The following is a 23,431-nucleotide window of genomic DNA, read 5'->3' as shown; positions in this document are numbered from 1 at the left end:
CGACGGTATTTATTACAAGGATTGAAAAATATGTAGGTAATTTTTCTTCCCTGTGTTACGTATTTGTGTCATTAATCCCTTCATTAGGTGCTGATTACATCTTTTGAAACAAATTTATAATAGTATTACTGCAACATCTAAATGTTAAACCGATTCCTAAATAAATTACAAGTTATCACGGAAGGTGAGGTACTGAATACCCCACGCGCCTACTCAAGCAAAAAAATTGGCGCACCCGCTCGATGGTTAAATATCTTAAATTCGAAGAATAACACCACTTTCTCAAATGAATGAAACAAAGCTCTTCACATTTGAATTATTTCCTGGAGGAATACAATCTGTTTCATAACATTCACTAATGCAAATAAACGTGAAGTCCTCATAAAGCCTGAAAATGTAGCATAAAATAACAAAAGCAAAAAAAAATGCTTTGCTACACAGTACCAGGGTTACGGAATGCATGAAACTGATTCTAATTAACGACTTAAAAGTCTTTCAACATTTTTAACTGGATACTGCAATAGTAACAAAACCTGATGATCAAATTCATATTTTCCTTCGTAGAGCTAGTCATTATGACTATTGGACGAAAATCTGATGAGACAATTTAGCGTGCCATTCATCCCTTAAGGATTCCCACTATCCTATGAGACCTCAGGTATCGGACGACTTAGAGAGTTGCTGTTTTGATTCGATAGTATCACGCCTGTTATTACCTCCACGACAGCGTTGCTGAACAGTTTCTATGACCCCACTTCACATTCCATTTTCACTGGATACTCCCAGTAGAAATGTTCAGACGCTTAATTTCTTTGAGAGTATAGTTCGCCATGTACAAGGTCTGTTTAGCCTGCACTCTACTATGCGACCGAAGACCCTAAAGGTTGGTTCAAATGGCTCTGAGCACTATGCGACTTAACTTCTGAGGTCATCAGTCACCTAGAACTTAGAACTAATTAAACCTAACTAACCTAAAGACATCACACACCTCCATGTCCGAGGCAGGATTCGATCCTTTGCCCGTCGCGGTCGCGTGGTTCCAGACTGTAGCGCCTAGAACCGCACGGCACACAAGCCGGCTGGGTGTGCTGTTCTTAGGTTAGTTAGGTTTAAGTAGTTCTAACTTCTAGGGGACTGATGACCTCAGATGTTAAGTCCCATAGTGCTTAGAGCCATTTGAACCATTTTTGAAACTCTAAACTGTTACGGTACTGCTGTACAGATTAAAAGAAATGGGAACCAATTTTGCGTTCTACCTTGGATGTGAAAATCCGACGTAGATTGCTCACTATTTTCCATTTCTGTTGGAAACCTGTTCACTGTAGCTCGTTTTAGGTAAAGAGTGTTGATGAAAAATGGGGCTTTAGGTCAAAATCAAATTTCTCCTATTTCGTCTCCTCTTATTTCATGAAAGAAAATTAGAAGTAGTAAGGAGTCACAATCTAACTGGTTCTCCTTCTTCTTCTGTTACTTCTGATGTTCACCGACTTGGTACCGCATTTTCGCTGAGCAGTACTGCTCCTAATTGAAAGGTACCATGGTCTACACCCACCTTCCACATAAATTTGGATTTTAATTTGCATGACGTCTCTTACACTTTGCCTGTAAGTATCTTTCGGCGGCTACTGTATGTAATGTGATCATAAATTGTTTCAGTATTTAATGTGTCAGATAAAAAGAGTTTCCCTAACCTCTCATTAATATACACCTTCTATCTTATTTAAACCTGCAAAGGTTTTGGCTTGTAAATGGCGAAATATGGTGTTTTTGTGTGTAATATATATTCATTTCGCGCGCGCGCGCGCGCGCGTGTGTGTGTGTGTGTGTGTGTGTGTGTGTGTGTGTGTGTGTGTGAGAGAGAGAGAGAGAGAGAGAGAGAGAGAGAGAGAGAGAGGCGGTGCGGGCGGGGGGTGGGGGGGGGGTTGTAAGCGTGGGCCGAGCCCAATGTGTTTTGTACGATAGCATGAATACGTCACGAAAGAATGTAAGCACAACTTCCTTGTGAACCGAGTATTCCCTTTCTCCTGTTTTTCTACGAAGTTTATGTATAGCAAATGTTTTTAATGTACGGTTCTCTGTTCCAGGTTGAAGCATCCAAACATCGTCCAGCTGCTGGAAACATTTGAAGACAAGCACAAGGTGTACCTTATCATGGAGCTGTAAGTAAAGAAACAGAATATTTACACCAGTGGAAGCGCTTGGTAAACTTAAGGGATCCTTCTTAAATTCAGTAGCTAGCACAAATAACATCTAGACTGACAGAATTTTTTTTCAGCCCTCAGTGTTTCTGCTCAGTAGAGAGTATTGTGTTTATTATTTCAGTTTCCCCCTTCTCGTAAAGTAGGTCCATTAATGATAATCTCTCTTTTGTGACCTCTTGAACGTATGGATGATTTTACTGAGTTCTAAACCACGCTGCACACTACACTGAATCCATTATCACCATTACAATCGATATTACAGCCATACTCCCAGCATGAGGGAAGAGCCAGTCTGATGTCTCAACAAACTTGATTCTGAAGAATTTGGTGAAATAGACTCCATTTCTAGCCACCAGACAAGCTGTCTGAGATCCATCGGGAAACGTGACATCATGACTCCGTTATCTGCACTGAACTGTAGCAGCTAACACGGAAACATGGGGCGTACAGGTTAAACCAGCACGTGGAGAGATCGTTCGTATAGTTGCTTTCACAGTTATGGAGAAAATTCCAGGAAGGAGGGAACATCGAACGACAGTAAGGGGAAGGTCGACCACGAACTATAATCCTGCACCAAGATCGTCACCTTGCCTAAAATTCCTGAAGACATCCAACCCACAAAGCACCTGCCCTAAATGGAAACCCATCGGCAGGTTATGATGTATGCATCTCTCATCAGACTCTGAACTGTCACCTATGATACGTCGCTCTGTATGCTCGTCGATTTGTGGCGCACGAAGGCATCGCTTGATTCTATAGTGAGTGTCTCGTCCACAGCGAGAGAACCTAGAACAATGTAATTTTCCCATATGAATAGCATTTTAGTCTGGAGAGTGATTTTCATCGTCTGTTCATCTGATGCGCCCATGACACACGCCACATTTACTGTAGTATTGTGAAAAGTGACTAAAATTGGCGGTGCCCTTGGTCAGGGGCAGCGTCATGCCAAGATTGTGTCTATCGCGACATTATACCTGGTAAATTGAAGTGTTGTGGCAACCCTCTTTCATGGATAGAATCTTACCGTCACAGCAGAAAGCAAAAGTGTCATTCATCGACTGTGTCACAGGCATGAAACTAATCTCAGAATGCAAGAACATAAGTGGAGTTCCACAAGGATCAGTATTGGTAACACTCCTGTTCTTAACCTGCCTAAATGATGATCCACTGAATGTAAGGAGAGATTCAAAAGCCGTAAAATTTGTCGATGATACAAGCATACTAATCAAGTATCCAAACGCAACCTTAGTTGAACAGATCTAGACGTTATTGACAATCAACAGTTTTATGCCTTAATCTCAAAAAGACTCACCTTGCGCGGTTTCAAACAAGCATGACCTGCTAGCACCAGAAGTAGACATTAATGGTCATATACTAAATGAAAAACAGTGTGTGAAATTCCTTCATTTCCTTCTGTATAACAGATTATAATAGTCTACACGTAGACAAAAAAAATCAAGAAACTCAGTTCGCCTTGTTTTACCTGTAGAAGCGTCTCTGATTGTGTTTACCTGAAGAGAAGAGTTTTGGCTTCATTTGCATATTTTCTTCATTGTTGTTATATGGAAATATCTTATGGGGGTAGACACCTAAAGTAAGTAAAAGGGTTTAATCAATAGAAGCGAGCAGTAAGAAGATTGTGTAAAGTAGATAACTGTACACGTGGTTAAACAGTTTTTAAGAATTCTTCAAATTCTTACTTTCTCTTCCAATACATCTATTTCTTAATGGTTTATGGGGTTCACGTTAAAAATCTGTTGCAACTGAACTGAGATTTACACAAACACAATACAAGTTACAAAAATACTTCTCGGATAGACATTGTTTTATATCAAGTGGTAGTTGAGGGGCAATGAGAACACAACCCAGGCATACTATATAGAACAGATATATTATAAAATGCGTTAACTAAAGCTCCTCCATGGAGAATGACAATTATCAGAATTGTTACTAGTAGTTTAGAGTGTGTCTGTTGGTGGCATCACTGCTCTCAAACGAAAGATCCAGTTTTAATGCAGTTTTTTAAGCTGGTTTAATCGGAATGGTTCTTAGCTATGTTCAATGAAAATCTGTTCAACCGTTCAAACTTACTCAGCTAAACTAAGTAAAAATGTTTCTCGCCAGCGCTCTCTCTTGATATACGCTAAGTAATACATAAGAGCTACATCAATGTACGTAGTACCAGACTGTACAGCTCAAAAAGATCTAAATAAGAGTTCGCGAGGACATTTATCTTTTACGGTTGACCAGCTACGACGATTTCATATTTTGAAGTTCCCCGTTTCAGCGTCTACAAAGCAGGAAAAAGGTGATTGTGGTTCAACTGTAAAAAATAAACATTTGTGACTCAACTGTAAAAAATAAACATATGCTTTCGCAGAGTTTTTTTTGTAGTGCTCTTTGATATCTACAATTCAGTAATAAATGAAATAATTTTGCCCTTATACACTCCTGGAAATTGAAATAAGAACACCGTGAATTCATTGTCCCAGGAAGGGGAAACTTTATTGACACATTCCTGGGGTCAGATACATCACATGATCACAATGACAGAACCACAGGCACATAGACACAGGCAACAGAGCATGCACAATGTCGGCACTAGTACAGTGTATATCCACCTTTCGCAGCAATGCAGGCTGCTATTCTCCCATGGAGACGATCGTAGAGATGCTGGATGTAGTCCTGTGGAACGGCTTGCCATGCCATTTCCACCTGGCGCCTCAGTTGGACCAGCGTTCGTGCTCGACGTCCAGACCGCGTGAGACGACGCTTCATCCAGTCCCAAACATGCTCAATGGGGGACAGATCCGGAGATCTTGCTGGCCAGGGTAGTTGACTTACACCTTCTAGAGCACGTTGGGTGGCACGGGATACATGTGGACGTGCATTGTCCTGTTGGAACAGCATGTTCCCTTGCTGGTCTAGGAATGGTAGAACGATGGGTTCGATGACGGTTTGGATGTACCGTGCACTATTCAGTGTCCCCTCGACGATCACCAGAGGTGTACGACCAGTGTAGGAGATCGCTCCCCACACCATGATGCCGGGTGTTGGCCCTGTGTGCCTCGGTCGTATGCAGTCCTGATTGTGGCGCTCACCTGCACGGCGCCAAACACGCATACGACCATCATTGGCACCAAGGCAGAAGCGACTCTCATCGCTGAAGACGACACGTCTCCATTCGTCCCTCCATTCACGCCTGTCGCGACACCACTGGAGGCGGGCTGCACGATGTTGGGGCGTGAGCGGAAGACGGCCTAACGGTGTGCGGGAGCGTAGCCCAGCTTCATGGAGACGGTTGCGAATGGTCCTCGCCGATACCCCAGGAGCAACAGTGTCCCTAATTTGCTGGGAAGTGGCGGTGCGGTCCCCTACGGCACTGCGTAGGATCCTACGGTCTTGGCGTGCATCCGTTCGTCGCTGCGGTCCGGTCCCAGGTCGACGGGCACGTGCACCTTCCACCGACCACTGGCGACAACATCGATGTACTGTGGAGACCTCACGCCCCACGTGTTGAGCAATTCGGCGGTACGTCCACCCGGCCTCCCGCATGCCCACTATACGCCCTCGCTCAAAGTCCGTCAACTGCACATACGGTTCACGTCCACGCTGTCGCGGCATGCTACCAGTGTTAAAGACTGCGATGGAGCTCCGTATGCCACGGCAAACTGGCTGACACTGACGGCGGCGGTGCACAAATGCTGCGCAGCTAGCGCCATTCGACGGCCAACACCGCGGTTCCTGGTGTGTCCGCTGTGCCGTGAGTGTGATCATTGCTTGTACAGCCCTCTCGCAGTGTCCGGAGCAAGTATGGTGGGTCTGACACACCGGTGTCAATGTGTTCTTTTTTCCATTTCCAGGAGTGTAGTTCAGGCAGCCTATTGGAAGAGAGCGGAATGGCAGCCACTTTCTCCAGACTTGATTTATAATTATCAGCCCTGATTATTGCTTTTGTTATCTAATTTAGCCGAGTATATACTGGAACATAGTCGGTGAATGTATGTGTGAATTAAAAAAAAGAAAGAAATACGCAAATTGCGTAAGTGAAAAAATATGAAAGGAAAGAAAAAAGTCAGAATAATAGTTTCAGGTTGAAACTGGAAACCACACGTGCGATATTGCATTACCAAAATCCTGCAGCCGTAATAATATTTATGAAAACACAGTCCACAATTTCGTGTTTCGTCCCGGAAAATATTTGTATGAATGTAGAGAGAGTGTCGATCGTTCCGTGTACAGTAATAAAACGTAAACTTTAAAAAGCATGAAATAAAACTTAAATTAAAAATTTAGAAAAAAAGACAAAAACCTCTAAAAACTAAAAAATGGTATTATTACACCTTTAATTTTAATATAAGTTGTAATATTTTGATCCAAGTGTCATCACATCGGGGGACCGCTAAGTAAATAAAGTAAAAACGGATTTGGTTCAAATGGCTCTGAGCACTATGGGACTTAACTGCTGAGGTCATCAGTCCCCCAGAACTTAGAACTACTTAAACCTAATTAACCTAAGGACATCACAGAGACCCATGCCCGAGGCAGGATTCGAACCCGCGACCGTAGCGGTCGCGCGGTTCCAGACTGTAGCGCCTAGAACCGCCCGGCCACCCCGGCCGGCTCAGGTTAGTTGAACCATAAGTAAAAGTGCGCAGTTATGGAATAGCAGTAAACATCTGGGTTGTTATCAGCAGGGAAAAACGAAATCATTTTAGGTTTATATTTAGTAACACAAAATCTACGAGTTCAGAAAACTACTGCCGGAGAGAAATAATGGTTTTATTGAACTATTCAAAAATACAAAAAAAGGGAAACGCTCTATCTTTCGTTCACCTGCGTTTAAGAGTACGCAATGTACGCACTTTGAAAATGTCACAGACGAACGCAATATCACCCTCAAATGAAGAGCGCCGTTCGTGCCACCAACTCCCACACTTTGTGCACTGCATCCAGTCCTCTGGAAACGCAAAAACATATGTTCCCTAATCGTAGCTTTCAGTCTTTTCCTTTTAAATCAGACTCCTTCGTACCAAGAGCAGCGGCAACCTTTGTTTTTGCTTTTTCTATTTTAAATTCGTTGTCTGGCTCATTGAGCAGCTCTTAAGTTTAGATGAGCTTCCTGTCCGATTTTCGTACTTAATTTGAAGTCATTCAGAAACAAAACCTATCCTTCGCACTCCACAACGCATTCAAGAGGTATAAATTTGCAGTTGTGCCCAGAAGAGAGACTAAGCGAGATGGCGTAGTGGTTAGGACACTGGATTCGCATTCGGAGGACTACTGTTTGAACTCGTGTCCGGCCGTCCTCATTCCAGTTGGCCAACTTCCTTCCCCACCCTTCCCTAATCCAAAGGGAGCGATGACCTCCCTGTTCGGTCCCTTCCCCCAAACCAACCAACCAACCCTAAAGAGAACGCAAGCACTCTTCGGGGACGTTATATGCGCGTCCTTTCGTACAGAAACAATGGTTACAAGCGAAGTCAACAGATCGCAGCACACGTCGCATTTGCAAAACATGTGGATGCAGCGAGCCCTTCAAAATGCTATCAAGAATTAAAGGCTGTTGCTCGTGTATTCTGTGTATAACTTACGCAACAGAATACCAGAACTACATCACGAAAGCTGAAAAGTGATTCTTACGTGTTTCACTTCGGAAACAGAATTTCTTCACACAACTTCTACGAGGTGTTTCTGATACTACTCTGAACAAGCTGGCCGGAGTGGCCGAGCGGTTCTAGGCGCTACAGTCTAGAACCGCGCGACTGCTACGGTCGCAGGCTCGAATCCTGCCTCAGGCACGGATGTGTGTGATGTCCTTAGGTTAGTTAGTTTTAAGTAGTTCTAAGTTCTAGGGGACTGGTGACCTGAGAAGGTAAGGTCCATAGTGCTCAGAGCCGTTTGAACCATTTGAACCACTCTGAACACAACTACGTGAGTGGCGAGCTGATTGGTTTAGTCAACTGTCAGGAACACAAGAGAAGGAGGAGGAAGATAAGGTTTAACGTTCCATCGACATCGAGGTTCTAGGCGCTTCTTTCTGGAACCGCGGGACCGCTACGGTCGCAGGTTCGAATCCTGCCTCGGGCATGGATGTGTGTGATGCCCTTAGGTTATTTAGGTTTAAGTAGTTCTAAGTTCTAGGGGACTGATGACCTCAGAAGTTAAGTCCCATAGTGCTCAGAGCCATTTGAAGCATTTGACATCGAGGTCATTAGAGACGGGACACAAGTTTGGATTGTCAAGGATGGGGAAGGAAATCGGCCGTGCCCTTTGAAATGAACCATCCCGGCATTTACCTGGAGCGATTTAGGAAAAGCACGGAAAACCTAAACCATGGTAGCCGGACGCGGGTTTGAACCGTCGTCCTCCCAAATGCGAGCCCAGTGTGCTAACCACTGCGCCACTTCGCTCGGTCGGTTTAGTGAAGCGTGGTTTAGCACGCTATTGTTAAACCACTGTAGGACAGAGATGTCCTCAGATAGATTAGTCCATGAAACTAAGTTCGTACGTAATTATGTAAAAATATGATATGAAATAAACAAGTAACTCTATTCTTTAACCATATTAGGCTAATTAAAGACAGAATGGTTTTCATATGTTACATAATACGTAATTATAACTCCACTAGCTATTTTGCGGTGTGGATGCGGGATGCGCAGGACTGGAAGAGATGACACCAAACAGAAGAGGCTTATACCAATCAACAATGAAAGTATGCTATTCTAGAAAGGATAACTGCTGTTAACTTCTAGTTTTTTTTATTTACTTTGGATCTCCTGACGCGATGAGGCTTGGATCAAAATATTACTACTTATATTAAACTTAAAGGGGCAATACATATTTGTTTTTTTACTTTTTAGAGGTATTTTGTATCGAGAGTTCTAAAATTTTTAATTTGAGTTTTATGCGAAGATTTTCTACGACAAAGGAAGTGTGTCTTACACGTACTACCTCCGCTATTCCACCGTACGTAAACACTTCTGACGCTCGTGTTGACTACGATAAAGTGGCAGTTCTATACGTGTTCACTCAGAACATTCTGTGGAAACGTTTCTCAGTATACTCATCGTGTTGAAAAATGTTTCAGTATTATCAGGAAAGAACACACTCGTATTCATTGTGCACTGAATCAAACAGCTTCCGAATGTCACAATTAGGAATTTGTTTCCATGCCAGAAACAAATGTTGTGTCAGTTCATGAAGACTCCACCGATCCCAGACTGTTCTATGGGCGCTGAATCACGGTGCTGGACAGGTCAGTCAAGGATCTACACATTCCTCAAGGCGATTGTGGGGTGAACTGCAGTTTGGGGTTTGTATTCTTCTGCTGTAGTATGCCATTTGGTGACCTGGTCGCGAAGGGTATGGCAAGAGGGCTAACGAATCGTGGCGCATACAGGTAGGTGTTCACCCTCTCTTCATCAAATGTTATACGCAATAACTCCCCACGTCATGATTCCAGTTGTTGAAAGGTATGGGTCTAGAGAATCATTGTCACAGTGTCACAGGAAGTGAATATCTCTCACACGATCAGTTAAAAACAAAATCATATAAAGTTATGATACTATTCTCTCATTGGTCCAAGCTGTTTTTCCCCTCAGCGGTTATGTTAGTGTTAACTGTATTATCTGTGATCCCAAAAATACTCGTCTTCTTCCATTGCGTCACAGATAAGCTAAAACTTTGGACACTGATCTACTCCATGAAAGTCTCTGTTGTCTGAAGTACAGAGTCAGGGGTAAACGATGACTGAAAAGTCGAGATCTCAACCCAGTTTCCTGCAATATGTTCCCTCAGAATCGTAGTGACGCTGTCTGTAACCTCTTTCCGGATTCTACGTGTCATCCATCCATCCATCCATCAATCAATCAATCCCAGCCGGTCGAAGAATTGCACACTACAGGCAATTAAAATTGCTACACCACGAAGACGACGTGCTACAGACGCGAAATTTAACCGACAGGAAAAAGATGCTGCGATATGCAAATGATTAGCTTTTCAGAGCATTCATACAAGGTTGGCGCCGGTGGCGGCACCTACAACGTGCTGACATGGGCAAAGTTTTCAACCGATCTCTCATACACAAACAGCAGTTGACCGGCGTCGCCTGGTGAAACGTTGTTGTGATGCCTCGTGTAAAGAGGAGAAATGCGTACCATCACGTTTCCGACTTTGATAAAGGTCGGATTGTAGCCTATCGCGATTGCGATTTATCGTATCGCGACATTGCTGCTCGCGTTTGGTCGAGATCCAATGACTGTTAGCAGAAAATGGAATCGGTGGGTTCAAGAGAGTAATAAGGAACGCCGTGCTGGATCCCAACGGCCTCGTATCACTAGCAGTCGAGATGACAGGTATCTTATCCGCATGGCTGTAACGGATCGTGCAGCCACGTCTCTATCCCTGAATCAACAGATGGGGATGTTCGCAAGACAACAACCATCTGCACGAACAGTTCGACGACGTTTGCAGCAGCGTGGACTATCAGCTCGGACACCATGTCTGCGGTTACCCTTGATGCTGCATCACAGACAGAAGCGCCTGCGATGGTGTACTCAACGACGAACCTGGGTGCACGAATGGCAAAACGTCATTTTTTGGGATGAATCCAGGTTCTCTTTACTGCATCATGAAGGTCGCATCCGTGTTTGGCGACATCGTGGTGAACGCACATTGGAAGCGCGTATTCGTCATCGCCATACTGGCGTATGACCCGGCGTGATGGTATAGGGTGCCATTGGTCACCTCTTGTTCGCATTAACGGCACTTTGAACAATGGACTTTAAATTTCAGATGTGTTACGACCCGTGGCTCTACCCTTCATTCGATCCCTGCGAAACCCTACATTACAGCAGGATAATGCACGACCGCATGTTGCAGGTCCTGTACGGGCCTTTCTGGATACAGAAAATGTTCGATTGTTGTCCTGGCCAGCACATTCTCCAGATCTCTCACCAATTGAAAATGTCTGGTCAATGGTGGCCGAGCAACTGGCTCGTCACAATACGCCAGTCAATACTCTTGATGAACTGTGGTATCGTGTGGAAGCTGCAATGGCAGCTGTATCTGTACACGCCATACAAGCTCTGTTTGACTCAATGCATAGGCGCATCAAGGCCGTTATTGCGGCCAGAGATGGTTGCTCTGGATACTGATTTTTCAGGAACTATGCAGCCAAATTGCGTGAAAATGTAATCACATGTCAGTTGTAGTACAATATATTTGTCGAATGAATACCCGTTTATCATCTGCATTTCTTCTTTGTGTAGCAATTTTAATGGCCAGTAGTGTATATTTGCTTGGTGTAGTCTCTCTGGAAGGACTGGTGGCTTCTGTTCTGCCCATACTGTCGTGCTGAGTCCAACTCTTCTCCACTCGTTTTGGAATCATTGTCCGAGAGGCAGTCAAATGAAAACCGAACACCCACCAACACAGCATCATGAAATGGTTCCATTCAAAAGTAATCACCACACACGTAAGACATTTATTTATCCTACTGCAGGACGAGACGATCAATTCCTGTTCCGTAGAATTCGGTTGGCCGATGACGGATCCACAGCCGCCCCACTCTCGTACTTCCTCATCCAACTGAAGCTGAAGTCCGCTCATGTCTTTCTTCAGGTCGCCAAACGTGTTAAAAACACACAGTGAGAACCCAAATGTTCAAATGTGTGTAAAATCGTATGGGACTTAACTGCTAAGGTCATCAGTCACTAAGCTTACACACTACTTAACCTAAATTATCCTAAGGACAAACACACACAACCATGCCCGAGGGAGGACTCTAACCGCCGCCGAGATCAGCCGCACAGTCCATGACTGCAGCGCCCCAGACCGCTCGGCTATTCCCGCGCGGCCACACAGTGAGAGATGCGGGCTGATCGGAGGGTGTTGCAATGTTTCCCAAGAAAATCGCTGATGGGTAGTCTTTGTCTGATTGTCAGTGTAAGCCCGCACTTCGTGGTCGTGCGGTAGCGTTCTCGCTTCCCACGCCGGGGTTCCCGGGTTCGATTCCCGGCGGGGTCTGGGATTTTCTCTGCCTCGTGATGGCTGGGTGTTGTGTGGTGTCCTTAGGTTAGTTAGGTTTAAGTAGTTCTAAGTTCTAGGGGACTGATGATCATAGGTGTTAAGACCCATAGTGCTCAGAGCCATTTTTTTGGCAGTGTAAGGGCGGGTGTTATCGCTCAACCGACAGGATTCCGACAGCAAACGGCATAGCCAACAGTGTAAACATCTCTCGTCTCCGCCGCCAGAGAAGTCCAAAGCTATTCACTCAAGGTTTTGTTGGGTCATGATAAACTCCTTCTACTGCAAGGACCCTCTGCTCGTCGGGTTCCTCGAGCATGGAACCAAAGGCAATGCTTAGCGTTGTGAGGACACTTTGCAGAAACTGCGAGTCAAAACGTTCAGGAATGCTGTCAGACGGAAACATCCTGTTGTATGATGACGCCCGCCCCCTCACTGCCAATCGGATGAAGGCTAGACTTCAGCGATTTGGTTGGGAAACACTGCAACATTCTCTGTACAGCCCGGATATGTCAGCGTGTGATTATCACATCTTTGGCGACCTGAAGAAAGACATGCACGGACGTCGGTTTCAGTCAGACGAGGAAGTGCAAGAGTGAATGCGGTTGTGGTCCTGGCAGCGGCCGACCAAGTTCTTCAAAACAGGAAATGATAGATCGTCTCCCAGCGGAATAAAATATTATCCCACTGACAGTGAAACACTGGAGTAACAGTTTGGTAAGATTTGGTGAAGATGTTCACGTTGCGACACTTTCCATTCAGTAAAGTTCAATCACTGCCATGTGTGATACAATATACAGGGTGGTCCATTGATCGCGACCTGGCCAAATATCTCACGAAATAAGCGTCAAACGAAAAAACTACAACGAACGAAACTTGTCTAGCTTGAAGGGGGAAACCAGATGGCGCTATTGTTGACCCGCTACATGGCGCTGACACAGGTCAAACGGATAGCAACTGATTTTTTTTTAAATAGGAACCCCAATTTTTTATTAATTATTCGTGTAGTACGTAAGGAAATATGAATGTTTTAGTTGGGCCACTTTTTTCGCTTTATGATAGATGGCGCTGCAATAGTCACAAACGCATAAGTACGTGGTAGCACGTAGCATTCCGCCAGTGCGGACGGTATTTGCTTCGTGATACATTACACGTGTTAAAATGGACCGTTTACCAATTGCGGAAAAGGTCGATATCGTGTTGATGTATGGCTATTGTGATCAAAATGCCCAACGGGCGTGTACTCGGTATCCTGGACGACATCATCCAAGTGTCCGGACCGTTCGCCGGATAGTTACGTTATTTAAGGAAACAGGAAGTGTGCAACCACATGTGAAACGTCAACCACGACCTGCAACAAATGATGATGCCGAAGTAGGTGTTTTAGCTGCTGTCGCGGCTAATCCGCACATCAGTAGCAGACAAATTGCGCGAGAATCGGGAATCTCAAAAACGTCGGTGTTGAGAATGCTACATCAACATCGATTGCACCCATACCATATTTCTATGCACCAGGAATTGCATGGTGACGACTTTGAACGTCGTGTACAGTTCTGCCACTGGGCACAAGAGAAATTACGGGACGATGACAGCTTTTTTTTGCTCACGTTCTATTCACCAACAGCGATAACGTAAACCGGCATAATAAACACTTTTGGGCAACGGAAAATGCTCTATGGTTGCCACAAGTGGAACATCAGCGACCTTGACGGGTTAATGTATGGTGCGGCATTATGGGAGGAAGGATAATTGGCCCCCATTTTATCGATGGCAATGTAAATGGTGCAATGTATGCTGATTTCCTACGTAATGTTCTACCGATGTTACTACAAGATGTTTCACTGCAGGTCGGCCGTGGTGGCCGAGCGGTTCTAGGTGCTTCAGTCGGGAACCGCTCGACTGCTGCGGTCGCAGGTTCGAATCCTGCCTCGGGCATGGATGTGTGTGATGTCCTTAGGTTAGTTAGGTTTAAGTAGTTCTAAGTTCTAGGGGACTGATGACCTCAGATGTTAAGGCTCATAGTGCTCAGAGCCATTTGAACCATTTTTTGTTTCACTGCATGACAGAATGGCGATGTACCTCCAACATGATGGATGTCCGGCACATAGCTCGGGTACGGTTGAAGTGGTATTGAATAGTATATTTCATGACAGATGGATTGGTCGTCGAAGCACCATACCGTGACCCGCACGTTCACCGGATCTGACGTCCCCGGATTTCTTTCTGTGGGGAAAGTTGACGGATATTTTCTATCGTGGTCCACCGACAACGCCTGACGACATGCGTCAGCGCATTGTCAATGCATGTGCGAACATTACGGAAGGCGAACTACTCGCTGTTGAGAGGAATGTCGTTATACGTATTGCCAAATGCATTGAGGTTGACGACATCATTTTGAGCATTTATTGCATTAATGTGGTATTCACAGGTAATCACGCTGTAACAGCATGCGTTCTCAGGAATGATAAGTTCACTAAGGTACATGTATCACTTTGGAACAACCGAAATAAAATGTTCAAACGTACCTATGTTTTGTATTTTAATTTAAAAAACCTACCTGTTACCAACTGTTCGTCTAAAATTGTGAGCCATATGTTTGTGAATATTACAGCGCCATCTATCACAAAGCGAAAAAAGTGGTCCAACTAAAACATTCATATTACTTTACGTACTACATGAATATGTAATTAAAAAAGGGGGGTTCCTATTTAAAAAAACGCAGTTGATCTCCTTTTGACCTATGGCAGCACCATCTAGCGAGCCAACCATAGCACCATCTGGTTTCCCCCTTCAAGCTAGACAAGTTTCGTTCTTTGTAGTTTTATCGTTTGACACTTATTTCGTGAGATATTTTGCCCGGTCACGATCAATGGACCACCTGTGTATTTCCAAATAACTGTGTTTTCCTTGTGTTTGTGAGCTTACGGAAAATTGCGTTGAGGATAATTGTTGCATTTGCACCATTGTGCGGTAGGCTAATAATTTTAGATTTTGCGGATGGAACAAGATGCATTTCTTCAGTATAGTAGTAGTTAGATAGGATAAATCACTTTTGTAGCATTGTCATTGACATTTAATACTCTGTTTTAATGCTTGCCAAAGATACATGGTTGCAAATTCTGATGTAGAGTCTCATACGACTTACGCACTTTCGCAACTAATACACTGATTTTTTTTTCTCTCTCTCTCTTTCAGCGTTACTGGTGGAGAGCTATTCGATCGTATAGTGGAGAAAGGATCTTACACTGAGAAAGATGCGTCGGATCTTATACGACAAGTTTTGGAAGCTGTTGACTACATGCATGAACAGGGCGTAGTACATAGAGATTTAAAGGTATTTATATATTTTTTCAAGGTTGAAATTTGACTGTATTGCATTGCTGTTTTAGTTACTGTATACAATAAGGTTTGGGTAAGTATCAAAATTAGGCAGGTAGAGTCAAAGTTAAAATCAGAAATTGTTACCGTGTTGCGATACATTTCCCTGCAGACCGCTAGCTACAGGTATGGAGAGTCATAGAGTAGTATGGATGCGCGGTTGCAGTCGGAAACACCAACCTTTCACAGGATGAATGGGAAGCTCAAAATTATTAGATTGTTGGAGTGATACAGAATGCATCTATTAAATTTCGTATTATATCGTTAAGTGGAAACATGATTTTCGCTTTTTTAGAAACTTTTGGCAATAGTATATTAGTTAAAAAAATTATCTTTTCCTAATTTCAATGTCTATTTACGTGGAAAAAGGTGCGTTTTTGAGCATTTTCTGACGCCAATGACGATTCAGACGAGAGCCTTCACAGACCACTTTCAGGCGACTTCTTACTGTCTAATCAAATAAAAATTTTAAAAAACGACTGCTTGGAGCGCTACGTCTCTTTCCTGGGGATATATGCCTCTTGGTCTGAGGTGTGGACCAAGCTCCGTGGTCGTATGGGCCACCAGCGGTTGAACAGCTCTTCCGGATCTCGTCGTGCAAGATGGTCACAGTACCGATTCACCGCTTCTTGCAGAACAGCTTGCAACCCACTTTGCGACCGCTTCGGCAACCTCTTTCTATCCAGCTATCTTTCTACTGCAGAAGCTACAAATTTGAGACATCCCCTTATGTTTCACTCTCTGTCAAGCTGAATCCTACAATGAACCCTTCACTGTCAAGGAACTACTTCAGGCCCTGTGTCTCGTCCCATGTCACACATTCTTGGCCCTAATTCAGTTCACAGTCAGACGATCCAAAACTTGAATGTTGCCCAAAGGCAACATCTCCTCGGGGCTTCAACCTTCTTTGGCTTCAAGGCGCCTACTGCCCACAGTGGTGAGATGGTATAGTTGTCCCAATCCTTAAGCGAGACAAGAACTCAACGTCTCTGGATAGTTACTGACAGGTTAGCCTGACCAACGTATTCTGTAAGCTGCTTGAAAGGATGGTTGCCCACAAATTATGCTGGGTTCTCGAATCCTGAGTCTTTTTGTCCCCCTAACAGTGTGACTTCTGGAAGGGAGAATTCACAACTGACCATCTGCGTAGGTTGGAAACAGCTATCTGACAGCTATCTCACTGCAGCCTTTCTTGACCTGCATGAGGTGCACGACACTACTGGATATCATAACATTTTATTCACCCTCCATGAATGGGGCTTTGAAGACCCCTGATCAATTTTTACCCGCCAGTTCTTATCCCGCTAGGCCTTTCACTCAGATCGCTACAGGACCAAGAAAACGGCGTCTCACAGGGCTCTGTGTTGTGTCCCTCTCTTCCTTATCGCCATCAGTGGGCTATGGCATCTGTTGGGTCGCTGGGCACGACTGCATTGTATGTCGACGATTTTTGCGGCTGGTGCAGCTCCCACTCGGTAGCCTCTGCTGAACACCAGCTCCAAGGTGCCATTCGGTGGTCCTCTGCATGAGCTCTTTCCCACTTTTTTCCAATTCTCTCCTACGAAAACGAGGGTAATGCATTTCTGCCGTCGTACCTCAGTTCATCTTGACCCAGAGCTCTACTTAGCTACCCAGCACCTGAACAATATAACACAGTCCCGTTTCTTGAGACTCCTTTCTGATAAAAAGCCAACTTGGCTGCCCCATATTCATAACCTGAACTGCTTGTGGAAACTTAATGTTCTCTGCTTCCTTGCCCACACATCATGTGGTGCAGATTGTGCCACTGTTATCCATATTGACAAGGCCCTGGTTTCATCCCAACTGGACTATGGTTGCTCGGCAGCTCCTTCAGCTTAGACCCTGCCCACTGTTGTGGCATTTGTCTGGTCTCTGGTCTTTCTGAAGTGGGGATCATCGCTCTTCAGATTTGATGGTACCAGTTCTTGGTCTCCAATACGCAATCATCATGCAATAATTCTCTGGTCATCTCATATATCCCATATTCTTTACAGACAAGGGGTGTCACAGTCTGCCAAGATATCTGACTCCCCTCCCTGGACTGTGCTGCCCACGTCTTCTTACACACCCATCATGGATGGTGCCGAGCCCATGGATTAAGACTGATCTCTTCCAAGATCCTAAAGTCTCGGTCGTCCCATGATCTTTTGACATCTGTTTCGTCCAGTTTTTCAGGAGTTCCCAGGTACTGCCATCTACTACATCAATTGTTCTAAAACTGTGTATCAGGTGGGACATGCTTCTACATCTCTTGCCGGTGTGGAACAAAATTCATTGTCAGAAACACGTTGTGTTTTCACAGCAGAGCTGACAGTCCTTATAAGAGCCCCTCATTTTATTAAATGGGTCTCCCTTGACCGTGTTTTAATGTGTACTGACTCAATGAGCAGTCTCCAGGCTGTTGACCACTGGTATTCTTGCCACCCTTTGGTCTCTGCTATTCATGACCTTCTCACTGACGGCCACCATGCTGACTACTCGGTTGTCTTTCTCTGGGTCTCAAGCCATGTGCATATCCCAGGGAATGAACTGGCCAACCATTTGGGTAGAGGAGCACTTATTCACTCTTCATTTGCTTTACTGACTTCAGGTTCGGGTTTCCACGTGCACATGAGATAACAGCTTGCTCGGAAATGGAAAAGATGTGGGGTGGGCTACTGCGCCATCTAATAAACTTAGCACAGTCAAGGATACTCCTGCAGCTTGGTGCTCTTCCTTCCACATATCCCAGAAGGAATCCACAGTCCCATGTCATCTCCACATTGGTCATACCAGGCTAACCTATAGTTTTCTGACTTTTCTTTTGTGTAATGAACCATCATCACATTGTGGTTGTGGAGCCTCTTCATATCTTGGCGGAATGCTCCTTCCTTTTGGCCCTGCATGCTAAGTATGTACTTCCAGATTCATTGCCTCTAATACTGGTACCCATTTCATGGATGGTTGAACTTGTTCTCAGTTTTGTCTGTGAAAGTCATTTTATTCTCAGTTATAAGGTTTTAATCAACCTCAACCTCCAGAGAGCAGGGGGAGAGTGGTTCATCATTGTGAATTGCCCACTGTAAACTGGGTCTGAGAGATCCCTGACCCTGCCTCCTTGACAAGGCTAATCTTTCATTGCTCTTTTACTCTGTTTTAATCGCTTTTAGATTTGGGTTGCCTCCTTTCTGCTGCACCCAGTTTTCCATTCTGTCACACATTACTCTTAACTCCAATGGATCAGGGGTGGGGTGGAATGTTTCCTTTCACATGCAGACACCAACCAGCTGACTTTTCTATCTCCTTCATCTTGTTTTTATTATTGACATTATAAAAAATGCCCATTATGTTTTTATCCATATCACTTTTATTCTTATGACTCTTCTGAATAGATCAGATGACATTCTCAGTGAATGTCTCTACTTCTGGATTCCCCACTCCTGGATCGAGGTTTAGTACCTTAACCCCCAATCAACCAACCATCTGTGCTAGTTTTTATTGTTTACTTACACATAAGGCCCAAAATATCAGTTGATAAAAAGGCATTTTTGAGACAGAATATATATCGCAATTCTGGTAGACACATCTTCTCCATGATCTTCTCCATGGGAATGTGCTGCAGCAGTGCTTTATCATATATGAGTTGAACATGTTTTTGTATACCAAGGTCCTGTGTATAGTGTGTATAGGAGTGACCATTCTGGAATTATGGTTGTAATATGGGAGCCAGCTGCTTTATGTAGTCAGCATTGTTACTATCTGAGTTTGGATGATACTATGCACAGAACCAGTGTACGTTATGCTGCAACTGAAATCATCTCATTCAGAAGTGTGAACATGTGTTTGTAAATAATCAGCTGACTTTTGCCTTTAGTCAGGCACTGGATGTATTTAGGCAGATGTGGCAAGTTATTTTACATACAAGAAATATGAGTCACTTAGATGGCAGTACGATATTCGTAATTCACAATAATTCGTGAGTGAATAACAGAATTTTCTTGGTTTTGTACCGTCATGGTTCTTGATTAATTTCCCTAAATGAAAATGAGAATGAAGTTACTCTGTGTTATTAGCTTGAAATCGCATGTTGACTATGATGAAACCACCACCACCACCACCACTTGACATCTACTGCTCCTGTCTCCTCTATACTTTGTTTTTGGATATTTTCTAATATAATCTACCAAACTTCCATTAGGTCATTGTCTTCAACTTTTTTATCTTGGAATCCAGCAGCTTACTTTGTTAGCCCATCAACTATCTGTTCACCTGATTACATGTCCTGTGCATCTCCACGTCATGTTCATTGTGGTCATAATTACATCATACATCCATACTTACATACATACATACATTCCACTTAGTTCCCTGCTCCAGTTGTTTGTTTTCCTGCCCTCCTAGTAATTATTGACATGCATCTCATCAATGGGCACAGACTAAACATTACTTTTTGGATGGTTTTTGTATTAAATGTTCATGTCCCAATGGCACAAGTTAAAACAGGTAATACCCACTGATTTCAAAGTAACCTTTTAGAGACACCAGAAGGTTAGTTTTGAAAATTGATTTACTTTCCCAAAAAGCACTCCAGGCCACTTTTCCTTTCTCTGTTTATATATTTTCTTGTCCATTCGGTATCTGTCTGTAACTGCCTTAAATGTAAAAACACATCTACTTCTGTGACTTCATTGTTACTTTGCACTATTTTCTTACACAAGGCCCTCAGCAAAACAAAGTTGGTTCAGTTTTGTTCCATTAACACATTTCTCCTACACATTCCCAGCTGAATAATCTGAGAACTTCCTCTAGGACTGCTGAGAATACTTTTCTTGATATGGGGCATCCTGCCTGACTCCTCTTACAGTTCTGAGTTTCTCACTATCATGATGAAGTCTGATGGAAGCTGTAGACTTGATGTGCATGTTCTTCAGTGTATTGATGTAGACTGAGTCATTACCTTTGTTTCAATGTCTGTACTGACTTTCCTTGAGAAGCAGAACAAAAACATCCTCAGTATCTATTAATTCCAGACAAAAGTGGTAAGTCATGAAGTATTGTTCCACTTTTGCAACATTGCTTCTGACTAAATTTTCCTCCAGCTTTAGTAATTTCTATTGAACTATCATTATTTCTACTGAACCTACCCCCTTCCCATTTTTGTTTTATAATATAATAGTGGCAATTTTAGAGCCTTCCTGTGGCCCAGTCCCTTTCCCAACTGTCCGCTTGAGCTCACGCTCCATCTGTGATATCAATATTGACAACATACTAAATATTGGCTTTTCTACCACACTTTATTTAGGATGCAAACAATAACTGATGATGATGTAAAGACAGAAAAAAGTCATTTAGCTTTTATGGATGTAGTTTCAGACTTTGTACTGCCATTAATCATACAAACCATCGTAACTTACAATAACTTTAAAAAAACTGGTATTATTTTTGCTATAATATTAAAGTAAATATCTCAAATCCACTTCACAATTCCATTATGGTAGAATTTCTTATGTCATATCTAGAATAAAAAGTTTGTTATGTTGCAGCCTGAAAATTTACTATACTACAGTCCAGACGAAGACAGCAAAATTATGATAAGTGACTTTGGACTATCAAAGATGGAGGATTCTGGAATTATGGCTACTGCATGTGGCACACCTGGATATGTTGGTAAGTATGCACTGATATTGTTAAATGCTGAATGCTGACCCAGCACTTAGAGCCTTCGGCTTACCACATCACTTAGTGTTAAGCATTATAATCTTAAACTCTTGTGATGCTTCGTGTTCACAGGCACCAGTTAATTATTATTACATAAGAAGCTTTTTAACCTGAAACCTATTATAGAAATATGACTGCATAAAAAAGATAATTCAAGGACAACATTGAGTAATTGAAACAAACTTATAACTCAGAGAAAGAATTAATGAAACAAACATAAAAGAGAATAGTTTGATAAACCTAGGAACAGTGTTTATTGTTTAGAGCTGTGGTTTCACCCCAAAAGGAAGTAATTATTTAAAGGGCGTTTTCCATGTAAGCTAATTACAAAGCAGATACAAGCAACCTGGTAGAAATAGAGGCCAGAATACAGCTTACACAGATAGACTACAATATATGAGAATATTATGAAGGAAAAAAGAATGAGCAATATGTATTGCAAGGGGAGAGAAGTTAAGAAAACAAAAAGCCCTAAGACATGTACATATGCAGACCCAAGGATGGGAGTGAGGTGTGTCATGAAGGTAATCTGGTTTTACATTGCTCTGCTAACTTCAGGGAATAAGGAATACAGTAGCATGAAAATTAAAAGTCTAAAAAACTACCAAAAAGATTGTATACAATCACAAGCTATATTTGGCACAATTTGACAATATTGTTATGTCAACAACTACTCTGACATTGGTTATGAGTCCACTGGTGCAAGTGGCAAACCACAGAAAATCGAGTGAAACAAGACAGAAAGAGAAATAGCCTCCACTAAGAAGAAAATAACTATACCAGTGTTTGGATCCTGCATCCATTCTAAATTGAGATATACTGAAATAAGTAACCTGGTATAGAAAAACAGTTAAGACAACTCAAAGCAAACGAGGGGCTGGATCTGAGCAGAATTTATAAGGAATCTCTCACATAACAGATATTTCTGTTTGACTATAAAGGTGTGCACATTGCTCTTGTTTAAAAAATAAGCTAAGAGAATTAATGCACAGAATTTCAGATCAATAGTTTCAACATCCAGATGGATCATAGAGAATATTTTAAGCTCAAAAAGTATGATGTTCCAGTATGGGAAAAAAGCTTTACTGAAAGAATGTGCATGGATTAAAACAATTCATGTGAAACAGAGTTTGCCTTATTCCCAGAGGATATCTTGCAAACAGACACACAGATGAAGATCATCAAGTTGTCAACTAATAACCAAGTTACAATCAGACAGATGTACCATTAGCTTGATGATTATTTTTATCATTGCAACCCAGTATGTTATACTGGTTGACTAATATTTTCACTAGACATTAACAATTTACCAGGTAGATTCAGCATCATTTTCAGATTCTTCTCTTACGATACTATTGTCTGCAGGAAAATATTATTGTTGGATGATTGTAAGGGAATGCAGAAAGACTTGGACAGAATTTACACTTGAGATGAAGGATGAAAGTTTCCTTTAAATGTAGATAAATACAATATATTACCAATAACAAAAGAAATAACCTTATAGTATCCTGTTGTTACTTACAAGTGCAACATGACCAGTAGACTGAATACAGCTTTATTCCACAGAACCATGAACAACTTAAACACAGTATTTAAGTAACATTCAGCAAGAACCAATCACATACACAAAGAGCTGTAGCCATACACATAGAGAACTGAGGTTGGACATAGCTTGGCTAGCCTTAAATAGACTGGGGCCCAGGGCAGACTGTGATTTTTGTGTGTGTGTGTGTGTGTGTGTGTGTGTGTGTGTGTGTGTGTGTGTGTGTGTGAATTTGCAGAAGAAGTTCTTATGGCTGAAGGATGCTGACAAAACTGTGCTGCATCTATAAGAGAAATGCCATAAAGAAGCTAATGTGAGCAATTCTAGGAGTACTGCTACAGTATCTTGAGTCCCTGTTAAGTAAGAATGAAACTAGACATTAAATTAATTCAGAGGCATGCTGCTAAAACCATAACAGATTTGTAAACCACATACAGATGTTTAACAAAGTTGCTCAGAGAATCTGAATGGGGATCTTTGGAAGAAAGAAAACACTGTTCTCACAAGATTCTGTTGAATAAATTTAGAAAGTGTATGTTGAAGGAAGATGGTGCGACAACTC

At 42.8% G+C, this 23,431-nt stretch overlaps 1 protein-coding gene across 1 annotated transcript in view; it reads left to right on the top strand.

Moving 5' to 3' along the window:
- Nucleotides 1-23,431, top strand: part of LOC126299606 (calcium/calmodulin-dependent protein kinase type 1-like) — a 1,453,155-nt gene that overhangs the window by 1,385,509 nt on the left and 44,215 nt on the right. Inside the window, exons 4-6 of the mRNA XM_049991637.1 lie at nucleotides 2,085-2,159; nucleotides 15,426-15,564; nucleotides 21,152-21,275. Coding sequence (XP_049847594.1) covers nucleotides 2,085-2,159; nucleotides 15,426-15,564; nucleotides 21,152-21,275 — 338 coding nt within the window. The remainder of the gene's footprint in view (nucleotides 1-2,084; nucleotides 2,160-15,425; nucleotides 15,565-21,151; nucleotides 21,276-23,431) is intronic.

The sequence above is a fragment of the Schistocerca gregaria genome, chromosome X (assembly GCF_023897955.1).
Source record: "Schistocerca gregaria isolate iqSchGreg1 chromosome X, iqSchGreg1.2, whole genome shotgun sequence".
Lineage (NCBI taxonomy): Eukaryota > Metazoa > Arthropoda > Insecta > Orthoptera > Acrididae > Schistocerca > Schistocerca gregaria.
Note: the sequence above shows the minus strand (reverse complement) of the source record. Positions and strands in the feature narration are given on the sequence as shown.